Source organism: Scatophagus argus, chromosome 9 (assembly GCF_020382885.2).
Source record: "Scatophagus argus isolate fScaArg1 chromosome 9, fScaArg1.pri, whole genome shotgun sequence".
Lineage (NCBI taxonomy): Eukaryota > Metazoa > Chordata > Actinopteri > Scatophagidae > Scatophagus > Scatophagus argus.
In genome coordinates, this window is record NC_058501.1 from 14,703,553 (window position 1) to 14,716,435 (window position 12,883).

Here is a 12,883-nt window from a genome sequence, read left to right on the forward strand (position 1 = left end):
AGCTGAAAAAAATTCAACATTTCAGTGTTTCAGGACTTTTTAAAAGTCAACAAAAGACCAAATTTGATTTTATACAGAATGTGTGTGTGTGTGTGTGAGTGTGTGAGTGTGTGTGTCCAGTCTGACACAAAAGCCTCTTGACAGGTAAAAGGCCTTGCCTCTCTCCTGAGGGACCCTTGGGCTCTCACAGAGAGTAGAGGGGGATTAGGAGAGCAGGGAAGGGGGGAGGAGGAGGGAGGAGAAGAGAGCTTCATGTTAGCATGAGGTCCAGATCAGCCTCCAGCCTCGTTAAACACCATCGATCGCCACGGTGACATTTCACAGCACATGCCGTCTATTACTGTCACTGCCATCACTCACTTGCCCTCCTGCGCAACAGCGTGAGAGCTAACACACACCCACACACACACATTCACTCTCTTGGACAGCCAGGTGATTGATAGTAACTGTGGTAGTGAAATTGTTAATGGCTCTATCTATATGTGTGTGTGTGTGTGTGTGTGTGTGTGTACCAGAGAAGAAGCAGAAGAAAAGAGGTGCACCAGGTGTGGAGATGTGCTCCATATATAATCAATGATGTGATGCCCACACAACATCAAATCTTCGCTCCCAAGAAATTACAATTTTTCCCTTTCAAATAAAACAGATATTTTAGGACCCCAAAAACAAAATCGCTTTTAGTTGTAAATAATAAACAGGAAGTGTACTTGTTTTCTGTGTGTGTGTGTATGCATATGTGTGTTATGCAACAGACAAGAATCTATTCAACACCTCACGCTCCTGTGGGGGGATGGTTGTAACGTCTCTGTGTAGCAAGCAGGAAAAGACCAATCACACCATTTTTGTGTGCGGTGTGTGTGTGCGCGCACATGAATATGTGTCAATTCTATTTCTACAACAGTGGCATGTCTGAGTGACAAGTAAAATAACATGACCACGAAGCAGAGAGCCCTGCTTGATGCTTAAAACGCACTCAAACTTGCACACACGCACACACACACATGCACACTGCAAGCTGTCAGTCTCCCAGCCAATCGATCAGCGCTGACAGATAGCAGATACCCCCAGAGTTTTAATTAGAGGTCCCATTAGAACATATTTACACACACACATACATATGCACACACACACACAAGTTCAGGACAGCTGTTTTTTCTAGCTGTGGGTTCATAATTTATCCTAATCCATTTTAGAAATCTTGGGTGGTAGAGAAATCTGTATGTTTGAAGAGAGAGCTGCATCCTGACAAAAACACACAGTAGAACACGATCTGAACAGGGCCTTTTCACTGAAGACATTTTGTTATGTTGCAGCCAGAAAAGCACATATGCAAATAAATTTAAAAAAAAAGATGGCTGAATTTCATTTAGCTGCCTCATTTCAGCTCCTCGTATTGTCTATGCCAGCTCACTCTATCATGGCTTACTGGGGTAGAATGGAGCCATCGTTAATGTTATTAGTCACACCCTTTCCCTGCTATGGCGAGTCAAGATGTCTGCTGTGAAAAAAGGTCTATATCCACTGAGCCATCAGGATGTGGTGATCACACCTGCTTTAAAAACAGTAAGATGCAGGAGGCATGAAGTGAACAGAGCTCCCTGCTGGCTTCCTCTTCTGCTGACAAACTTCCTGGATTAGACTGAAACGAATGCCACCTGAGTCCTCCTGAGCCCAAGAACGAAAACACACACACACACACACAAACACAGAGGTAGACACATGAACCCAAACATTTTTGATGATTTGCTTTTTAGACATTCACTGTCAGCTTTTGTTCTTCCCCCTCAGTCTGCAACTCTGGGAGTCCCCCTGGAAGTGGACAGACAGGCAAATGCACAGAAATATATACACACACACACACACACACACACATACAACATGTGTACAGCACCAGGGGAAATCCCCCGTAGCTCGGGACTGTGTGTTTCACTGTGGCCCCTCGCATGGAGCATCCGCTGAGGGAGGAGTGTGTGGGGGGTTGGCCTAAATGTCAAAGGTAAAAGGTTCTAAAGAAGAGAAGTGGAAACATGCGATAGACCCACTCACACCGGCTGAACTCAGAGTAGAGGAGGGGGAACCCCAACCCTCCCTCTTTGTCTCTCTCCCAAACACAAAACAGACAAAAATAACGGACCTAATGTTTCTTTCCACAGGATTAATGCTATTTATTCTTGCAGCCAACTGCAAAATGTAAATTAAAATTACACAACATGAAAACCTTTGCAAATATGTCGAATTAAATACATACAGTATACCATAATGTGGTAATCACAGCTTTGAAAAATCAGATGTGCATTATTTAAAGATTTCAAATAATATTTTTTATAACTTTTATCTCCCTCCACTATGATGAAGGTTAACCATTGTTATAATTCTGATTGGAACATTAAAACATTTTTACTCTAATTTATTGGTATTATATTTAGTGCAAAAATTGACATCCCTTAATACCTCATAATAACTCCTCATATCATTAAGCCCCAAAGTACTAGAAATATAAATACATTTTGACAGCTGTGATAGCAGAAACTGGTGGCCCCTAATGTAGGTAACACCTGTAGAACCAGGCAACAGTTTCACTGGCGTATATCCGCTATGGACTCTTTGCACTTTATTTTGCGTGCTGTATCTTTGTGATACAACAAAATCAAATAAAATCAATACGAGAAATGAACACCGGATCCCTGTAGTGTTGTCACATAAATGACACTTTCCGTGAGGGTTGCTGTCATGGGGCACAGCGAGTAGGAACACATTGCGCTGCTTGTTCAGGTCGGAAACTATTCATGGACGCACTGGGAAGAGAGTTGTTTACAAACAGGCAAGTGTCAGAAAAAACGAAAGTGTTGCCGAAAATTAGCAAATCGTTAATTTCATGAGCAGTAGGGTGGCTCACCACAGTCTTCAGCGAATAAAAATTTTATCATCGAATTTTCTGTTCAGTGGTAAGTGTCGCCAAATGCCCTTAAAGTTTCGTTTACCTGATTGATGTCGGCAGGAAACTGGAGTTTCAAGAGTTTCTCGCTACATCAGTGAGTTCAGTTAGCTAATAAAGCCGTGCACTTCAGTGGTTAGCTAGCAGCTAACACCATGCTAGTCAGTTCACTTAGCTAACGTTTACAAGCCTGCTGCTGCTGCCGAAAATCACTTTCGATTCAGGCGACAGAAGATGGTTAAAGAGAGACGTGACGTGCTGAATACCAAAATTAAACATAAAACTGATAGAGTTTACAAAAACCCTACAAATGGCTCGTCTCAAAAGCTTAGTCGATATTTGTGCCAGCTTGAAAAACTATACAGGAGCTGTGCCATGGTGTCAAGCACCACTACAGATGGTCCAGTGTTAAGTAGATCTGCAGTGGAAGATTGTATCATCTTCTTACTTACTGATTGATCTGCTGTTTGTTTTTCTGATTAGTTGCTAGTCTAGGAAACGTCTTTAAAAAATATTTAAAAATGCCTTTCACAATACCCCAAAGCCAAGGTGATGTGTTCAAATAGCTTGTTTTGTCCAACAGCTAGCCCTGACTGTCGGAAACCCACAGACGTTTGAGAAACTGAAAAAAGAGACTTCAGTTTTGCTTGATCAGTGACTAGTGTCCAATTGATCGATTAAGCAGTAGTTTCAGCATAAATGTAAAACTTCTTAATTCCTGAATTACTTAGACTTTTTTTACTAAAAGGATGGTGGCAAGAAAAAAATGATTAGTCTTATGGAGGGCCAATTGTAGATGTGTGGGCAGACTCGCATGTGTCACAGAGTTTATTAATTTGATTTCTGTTTTTATTTAGAATCATGCTCTGCTGGTATTTACAGTGTCTGTGGGGGCAGTGAGATAAAGCTGAGCAGGTGCGGTGTCCAAGTTACACAGAGGTATTGGCTGTGGGCAGTCAGCAGGACACATGGCAGAGGAAGGCAACAAGCTGACACTGAGGCGCCTGGAGGCACCGATCCACAAGTTCATTAAAGTGGCTCTACCCACGGACCTGGAGAGGCTGCAGAAACACCACAATAACATACTGAAGGTGACGACTAAATTCCCACCATCACATCCACACGATTACCTCCGGTCCTCAGATGGATAACAGTTTTTCCTTCATTTTTGCAGTACCAGTGTAGCCAGCAATGGGACCGCCTTCATCAGGAGCAAATCAACGCCAGCAGAACGGTTCAGGTATAAGTGCATAAACTACAGATAAACTTAGGTGTGTGTCTGACACAGTGATATATGTAACTGGACTGCCAGTAATTGATATTCTCTTGTAATTGTGTGGAACATAAGATGAGTCACAGCATCATGTTGTCAAAGGCAGAATGAGTAGGATTTGTAAACACAACATTTAAAGCAGGCCCCTCCTACTTGCCTCATAGCTTCGTCTTAGATGTGCTTACCATCTGGCAGCTGGTGGCAACAGTTTTAGAACCCCTGGCTGGTGGCTACACAACCACTGCTCAAATTGTGATGGTCAGAAACTTCTTGAACACAACAAAATAAGAAAATACAGGCAGAAGGCACCACCACGCAGTCCTACTGGGTCGTAAGTGATGATGGAAAAATAGTATACACTGTTTTTTTCAGGAATTTCCTCCTCATTCTACCTTTAAGCAGTAACCTATATGAGTTCAGTTCCTGTTTCTTCATTACATTACACTTCCACATCCATAACTAACCAGCCTCTAAGCCATTGCCGAGATATTTGCTTTAGCAGCCTGGCAGATAATGTGACAGTTGTTTTGATGATGATGTGACTCATTGCCTCTAGAAATTCCTCAACAAGCGTGACCTTGCAACACTACATTTTTGTCTTGAATTGTCTGGACAATTAGGAGCTCTGTTATACCACAGCACAAGCCTTCCTCAGCAGATGGAGATCGTAGATAATTTATTTTGGATCACGTCATTTATTGTCCAATGGCAGAGACCAATCTAGAGATAGGTGTTACAGTTTGTCCCCGTATATATGATCGCTGCTTATTGTGTGGCCACAGTCCCATGATACTAAACCATCTCCGTTACAGCGGAGCCACTTCATCCGCTGTGGATGAAAACAGTAAAATAAATCTGTCAGCTTTACTGATACAGAATTAGCTTGCCCGAAAAAGTTTGTATATACTTACGCAAACACATAAAATACTATTCTGTGTAGAAACTTGTGCTTAAAAATCAGGGCAAGAAAGGAGTTCTCTCTCTCTCTCTCTCTCTCTCTCTCTCTCTCTCTCTCTCTCTCTCTGTGTACATGTTCACATGGTGGGTGTGAAACGCCTCAGGGGATCTTGTTGCCTGGAAGCCACCATGTCTCTGAAGGTGAAATAACTCCAAACAGGCACACACCTATCCTCTCACCATTACCCTGCGAACCTTAGGGATGTACACAGAGTGCTTTCTCGTGTCTTCATGGCGTTAATGCAGAGTAGGGGTTAGTCTGCTCCGCTTCAGATGTGTGTGCTCATGTTCCATAGCATACAAAGATAGATATATAGTAAGTGGGTCTGTTTAGTCTGTCTGTATCATCTTCATTTGGTTTAATGCATCTGTCCTTTGTCCTTGCTCACAGAAAGACACACTACAATCTCTTCCCCTACAATATGATTGACATTTATTCCCACTACACTAGTGCCCAGCTAACCACCCCCCCAAGAGAAAAGCACAGGTAGACTCAGCACCCCTGCATTTTACACAGCAAACATTGTAAGGCAGGAGAGCAGGGTCAATAGTTTTATGGTGCATTGGTTGTCTTTTTTGGTGTTGTGCCTCTGTATGTGTGCTTCTCCTTTAATTTGGAGACTGACAGGTGCCTGACCCCACTGTCTCTGTGTTAATCAGTGTGTTTTTCAGTTTTATGCACATGTGGACAAGTGTATGCAGGTATGTTTATTCATGCTGTGTAATTAGCAGAACGTGTTATCGGCAGTGCGTCGACCCCCTGAGCCCGGGTCGTGTTGCGGCCTGGAGGGCTGATGGCTGGGATGTAATCCTCCTGTCACCCTCAGGGCACGGTGGGATGAGGGGGGCTTGTGTTCCTCAGCTTCATATCTGAATCTTATTAAGCACACACACATTTCCTGTCACTATAACAGTTTACTGGGATGCTGAACCTGTCAGTACGAGCACTTTCTACAGGGGGAACAGGCAGGCAAAAGGGAGACAATTTGTTGCGATTGTGTATTTTGTGTCATGTGTTGATATGTTACCATGAAACATGGCAGTAAAGATTGATATTATGTTGTATGTCTTGTCTCATGTTTTCTGTGTCTTATGTGTTGGTCCTTCTGTCTGTCTCAAGTTAAGTTCTGTTCCCCCTCTGACACTCAGTTTTACTTAGAAATCTGCTTCTCTTTTCGCTTCCTGCAGCAACTGAGATCCAACATCAAAGAGCTGGAGAAGCTGTGTGCTCGGGTCCGTGCCGAAGAAGCTGCTGATCTAGAAGCACTTGTCAAGCCGGTCAGAGACAGGGCATCAGCCGCAGCGCAAGACTTTCTGTTGTTGCACTCTAACTCTCAGCTGCCGCCACCTGCCGCTCAGCCATCCAGCTGTGTGTCCAGCAGTTGCCACAGTGATGACACAGTGGATGAAGAGCTGACTGGTAGGCACATTCAGGTCCACCTTCCAGAAATCCCTGCTGATCAGAGTGCAGCTGAGTCCTGGGACAAGCTGGAAGAGGTGTGCCTGACTGGACCCCATCTTTTCTTCCATGTTTTGAAAAAGTGCTCTTACAAAAAAACTCATGCAGTCTGGTTATCGTACTTTATTTTATACTGATTTTAGATTTAAAGTATACACTTTTTTAAAAGTAAACATTGATGCTTTATTTATTTTATAGCCCATTATTAGGTATACAGAATTTTGTTGGTATGCAAGACGAGGTGTTGTAGTAAACTTTGCTTTCTCCTGTAAAATCATACATTCAAAGTAGGACCAGAGCTCAGATTTATCTCGGAGAGGCACTGCTAAACTCTTCTGCGCTTTAAAATCTTGTGGTGTAATATCCTCCATGTTTACAGTATATTTGTCTTTATTTTCCTTGTTCATATGATCATAAACAAAGGAGGTGAGTGTATTACTTCAGCACAGCTTTTTTAGCAGTAAAAAGAGTAAAACTATTCCCCAAAATGCCGACTAAAACTCTTTGTGCTTTTCTTACTGCATCATGAGCTTAATGAAACTGACCCCTCTTACCCTAAAGAGATGCTTATTTCACACTGCTCTACTGTATCACATAAAACGTACACTGATATTAGCTGGATTAGTTAATGTGAATGCCAGTCCCAGTCACTGACCGTTTGGGTGCACTGTAGCTGTAGGTTTGTGTGATAAGCATCGCAATGAAATAAACACAGTCGTTATTTTTTTCTCTCTCAGGACGTGAAGGAGCTGAGTGGTTTGGTGACGGAGTTCTCTCTGCTCGTGCATGTGAGTGCGAACACTGAACTTCACTGCGTGTGTTCTGGCTACTGCATACAGATGCATTTCTCCATCTGCATGTGTGCACAGCAACCCCTGTGAACAAAAACAACATGACAGTGGCAGGTCTATTGGTCGGTAACCTATATAGCGTTTCCAGGAAGTGGTGCTTGTGTTGCCTGGTAAGGCTCCTCTGAGAGGAGGTTACACAGATCAGCTCAGGACCACCGCTGGGGCCCCAAAGGCCTCTTCACCAAGGCAAGAGGAGAGATTGAGGAGAGGGAGGATTTGGGGGAGGGTTGTCCACGGGAGGGGTGGGGAGGGCGAAGGATGCATCAGAGCAGGTGGAGAACAGACGGCACACATTATCACTGTATCCTCAGGGATGAGAGAGAGAGAAGCAGGGAGGCCGGGTGAAGGAGAGATTAACAGTGAAAAAGACAGACAGAGACAGTGAAGATGTAGTTAGGGTAAAAAAAAATGACAGAGGCATGGGTAGGGGAGGCAGAAAGAGCATAGACATGTTGTTGTGGTGTCTCAAGGGTGAAAGACACCGTTAGGGGAGTAATATTCCAGCGTTCAGCCACAGTGGAAATAGTGAGTGAGTGTGAGTGTGTGGTTGAGACTGTTTCTATACATGCGTCATGTTCGTCGCTGTTCCGATGTTTGTGTTCTTGTCTCTGTATTTGCTCTTTATGTGTTTTCTGGGCTTATTCACAATCACAAGCATAAATTGTGGCTGTACCTTCTACTTGAGTTAAAACTGACAAATACAGTACTTTTACTAATTACAGTACAGTTAAATTAGTTAAGAATTCAGCAAATATTTTTATATTGTTTATTTCCACTGTAAAATGTTTGCCGTAGGGCAAAATGCAAAAGACAGTTACCAGGTGTGTCTGATATTTTACAAATGTTTATTCGTTTTGATTGGAAGCTTGAAAACAAGCCAGTTAATTAGAAGATTATTTCAGCACTAGCCATAAGGTCCATTTAATAGAGCTTTCAGTAAAATTGCAGAACATTACATTTTGTTTGTTCTACCAAAACCCATAAACATATGACCACATTATAGGATACCATACAGGTTTGGTTCAGTGATTAGTTGATTAACTGACACGTAATCAGCTAGTATTTTTGATAACTGAATAATCATATTTGCGATTTTCTTTCTTTCTTCTTCCTGTTGTAAGGCCATTTTATGTCTTTATTGGGTGAAAGAAAATGTTTCTCACACTCAAGCCCTATTTTAGTCCTGTATCAAGTAAGCATGCCAGACATTTTATGAGGATGAGGATTTGCGAATTTTCTGTTTTGTATCCTTGTAAACTGATTGTTTTAGGGCTTGTTGGTCAAATAAACCTTATTATGTTGTAGGTATTTTTCACTATTTTCTGACATTTAATCAGCCAAAAAATTTATCAACAAAACTAATCAGCATATTGATTGATAATAAGAACTAATCATTAGCTGCAGCGCTGTTAGTGTGGCTGTGATATATGGCTCGTGGTGAAACTAACGACAGAAAATGAGAAAGAAGGTGATGTGAGTTTTGAGTGGTTAAGTCCCGTGTTAACTAGCAGTTTGCGGTCAGACAAAGACAAAGCAGAATATGTAAGCTAAGAGTGAGGAGGTGAATGATAGAGAAGCTGAGGAGGAGAAGAAAAGTGCTCTGGTTGTTGTTTGGTCACTGTGTCCATCCAGCCCTCACATGGAGAGAGACAGCTGCCACTCTGAATATTTCATGAGATCTACACAATGCTGTAAGAACCCACCCCGAGTGAAATCTCCTTTTGGATATACTTACAGTCTCCACACACACTTCACACACACACACACACTTCCCGTGTTAACTTGTGCCGCGGAGCAGAATTTGGATACATGACAGGTTGTTCTGTCACACGTGTGTATATGTAGGTGAATATGCTTGCCACAGTGTGTGTGTCTCACTGAATATGTGTGTGTGTATCTCACTGAATATGTGTGTGTGTGTAACCCCTGTGCATCAGTCCCAGCAGGAGAAGATTGACAGCATAGAGGACAACGTCAACACAGCCGCTGCCAACGTGGAGGAGGGGACCAGGAGCCTGGGGAAGGTGTGTATGTGTCCTGATGATCTGATATGTGTGTGTGTGTGTGTTTGTGTTTGGGAGATGGGAGAGATCGATGGCACTTTGCCTCCCAGCCATTCCACAGCGTTTGTCCCTATTGATCCACTCGAATACGGAGGAAAGCTGCAATTAAGGAAATAGAGAGAGGAGAGGGATAAAGCAGAGTGGAGGGGAGGAAGAGTGATAGAGAGGTAGGATGAGACAAGAGAGAGTCCATGTGTGTGTGTGTGTGTGTGTAGCATTAAGGGGAGGTTTGAATGACTGTTTAATAGTTTTTCAAGAGCAGCATTCGGGCTTCCATTATCAATTCAATACACTGTTTCAAACGGAGTGTAACTCATAAGGACAACTCAGTGCCCTTCACACATATTACACACTTGAAATGTTGAACTTTGTGTCTGTAATACCCAGAATGAATCACCCTCTTTGTCAACCTACAACACACACACACACACACACACAAACACACGCGCGCGCACACACCAGTGGAAGCAGTTTTCTGCCATGGATTGTTTTATCCAAAAAAACAACAAAAAAAACAATTTCTAACTTTTCAAAGGACAGAATGTTGTAGTCCGTTTTCATCTTGGCTTTGCTCACACTTTTAGAAACATAATACAGGTTTGAAGCAATTAGAGTGTAATTACAGACTCTCAGAGATGGTGATGACGCAGAGTTGTGATTTTGTTAATGCTAATCACTGGACAGTACATAATCTGAAATGAGAAACCTTATTTTTATAGCTTCTTCTGCCACAGTTGTCTATTCATCTAAATTACAAAAACAAACATAAAAAAGGTATCTTATCCCTCTTACCTCTGATGGCTTAATGCAGACAATGATTATTCCCACCATCCAGGGACAAGTGATGTCACATTTTGTTTGTGGGGCAAACAGCAACATCCTCCCCTAAAATCAGCGCTCATGTTACTCTGGATAATCTGCACACTTGTAACATTTTTCACATGGACTTTTTGTCCAGAAAGTATTTCCACTGTCAATAAAATGGTGGATTATCCAGAATAACCACACTGTCGCATGAAGGAGACTACAATAACAGTAAGAATTAAAATAATTGTCATCAATAATCAACTTATGTAGAGTTGACTGGTTATAAATTATAGGGTTGGTCGTTTCAGTCCCTTGTTTTTTCTTTCAATGTGAACTTTAGTCCTAACATTTACAAACTAAATTCCCCAAATCGTGAGATTTTCTTTTTTTCTTTAATTTAATTTACCCAAATGGCGACACAAACAAAGGTTGACCTCTCTGTAAGGTTGCTGCGGGCTGCACATTAGACAAGGAGGCTGTGGAGAGATAAAGCACATGAGAGGGATGTCAGATGTTTTAACGTGTTTGAAAGCTTGTAATCTGTCATCAGGTCAAACTGCATTACACACACACACACACACACACACACACACACACACGGTCGCACAACACCTACATTTCCACCATCCTCTACAACCTGCACCCAGAGTCCTTTTAACTCAGCTCAGATGAAATTAAAATTCCCTCAACTGCCACAGGGGTGGGGACATGCAATGCTAGCTTTTGAACTAGATTAATTTAATGGTTAAGTGTGTGTGTCTGTGTGCGTGCGTGCGCTTAATTGTCATCAGCAAAGAGCACCTTCCACTCTGATGATAACCACCGTAATAACACACAGGCCACATCTCTCTGATTTCTCCTAAACGAAGATAATGAAAAGGCTTTGATGCAGCTATGGAAGTGTCGATTTACATTTGCAGGCTTGTTTGTGTTCTCCTTCCGTGGGTTGATGTGTGATCATGAAAGGATAGACACATCCGAACTCTATCGCAGACCGTCTTGAAGCCACAAAGTCCTAATGCCTCCAAAGGCGTGTGTATTTGTGGGTGTTAAATTAAACTAGAACGTATTTCGTCCTGTCCCTCTAGGCTGTGGGCTACAAGTTTGCGGTGCTGCCGGTCGCAGGGGCACTCCTGGGTGGTGTATTAGGAGGTCCCCTTGGCCTGCTGGCTGGCTTCAAAGCTGCAGGCGTGGCTGCTGCTCTGGGAGGAGGCGCCCTGGGGTTTGCAGGGGGCAACCTGGTCCAGAAACACCGCAAAACTCGAGTGGAAAGGGAGATGAAGCAACTGACAGCGGCACCAATCGAAAAGGAGTCGGGCAAAGACAAATGACCCAACAGTTCTGGTTAGTCCTCCGACCTCAGGTGCTGGCTGTTCACTGAGGTGTCAGTGTTGACTGACCAATCAAAAGTACAAACTCCAACTCTTCTCGAATTGCCTTGAAAAGACAGAGTTATTTCAACTTTGTTGTTACAAAGCACTTCAGTAAAACATTTACGTAATAACAGCCCTACACTGACATTTGGGTGAGAATGATGGTTAATCTACACAATGATACACAAATGATTTAATTTTTTTTTTTCTGAACACAGCCAAGCAGTTATGTACACTAAAGCTTTTAGTGTGTGGTTGGGTCAGCATGATATGGCTGAGTAAATCTCATTGCTAAAGCAAATCTATGGCACCAAATTTAACAGACCCAACCATTCTTTAAAATGCTAACACTCAGAAGAAGGCTACCGTGTCCTCGAGATAACATCGTTCTTTCAAATTCCTCTTTTTTTAACAGGGTTTTTAAGTTCGTCACTGATTGTGTCTCATTGTTCCTTAATGTAAAAAAATATACAAGATCCTTGTGTGAGCAGCTGTACTAACATAACTGTGGTGTTACATTTACTTAATGTAAATCGAAGTGGTCCTGCTTTTATGTTTATATAAATTATGCTGTATATACATACAGACCTGAGAGTGTGATAGCAAACTTGCACAAAAGCACCAAAGTGCCACTGTCCAAATGCCTTCAGGGACTGCATTTTTAAGTACCTGGCATAGACTGATTATACTGCTGGTTTTTGTGCCAAATAAAATATTTCTTTTCAACAGTAATGTCATTCATTGAATAAAAAAAAAAAGGCTAAACGCTGCAAACAAAGTTCAGAGACTGATGTAAAAAGCATCAGACAACACAGTATACTGTAAAATGGTTTTTAATTTACTTTTTCAATTTTTTTTTTTTTTTAATTCTTCTTCCCGTCTGAGATGACTGGTTTTAGAAATGGTATCACACTCCCCTCCTGCTGCCCTCCTGTATGTGGGTTGATATGTCACTATGCAGGCTTCTATGGAAGGGCAGGATGCACAGTACAGACTTAGCAGTGGTACTCTTACCCATACTCTTTAATCTGGCTTCAGCTTTTGGATTGATTCACGCTCAATGGACCTCAGGGATTTAGACTTGTACCAAAACCTCCAAGACATAAACTGAATTGAATATCAAGAGACAAAACCAGTTGTGAGAGAACTTGTATAAAGTTGTAGA

General features: G+C 42.2%; 1 protein-coding gene across 4 annotated transcripts; it reads left to right on the plus strand.

Annotated features, from left to right (window-relative positions):
- Positions 1-2,681: 2,681 nt before the first annotated feature.
- On the plus strand, positions 2,682-12,446 carry stx17 (syntaxin 17). Of its 4 annotated transcripts, none has more exons than XM_046399873.1 (7): positions 2,682-2,821; positions 3,818-4,026; positions 4,110-4,175; positions 6,354-6,662; positions 7,362-7,412; positions 9,413-9,499; positions 11,434-12,446. In XM_046399873.1, exons 2-7 carry the CDS (start codon positions 3,904-3,906, stop codon positions 11,674-11,676), a joined length of 879 nt encoding a protein of 292 aa, XP_046255829.1. In that variant the 5' UTR covers positions 2,682-2,821; positions 3,818-3,903; the 3' UTR covers positions 11,677-12,446. The 4 variants fall into 4 exon arrangements, with proteins under 4 accessions (XP_046255829.1, XP_046255828.1, XP_046255826.1 ...); XM_046399872.1 differs by having other exon boundaries at positions 2,728-2,821; positions 3,793-4,026; XM_046399870.1 differs by having other exon boundaries at positions 2,781-2,945; positions 3,793-4,026.
- The last annotated feature ends 437 nt before the right edge of the window (positions 12,447-12,883 follow it).

Excerpts from the sequence above, each read along its gene's own strand:
- stx17 (XM_046399873.1), top strand. The coding sequence starts at position 3,904 with ATGGCAGAGGAAGGCAACAAGCTGACACTGAGGCGCCTGGAGGCACCG. Across the intron at positions 4,176-6,353 it reads ACGCCAGCAGAACGGTTCAG|CAACTGAGATCCAACATCAA; the intron begins GTATAAGTGCAT and ends CGCTTCCTGCAG. Across the intron at positions 9,500-11,433 it reads GGACCAGGAGCCTGGGGAAG|GCTGTGGGCTACAAGTTTGC; the intron begins GTGTGTATGTGT and ends CTGTCCCTCTAG.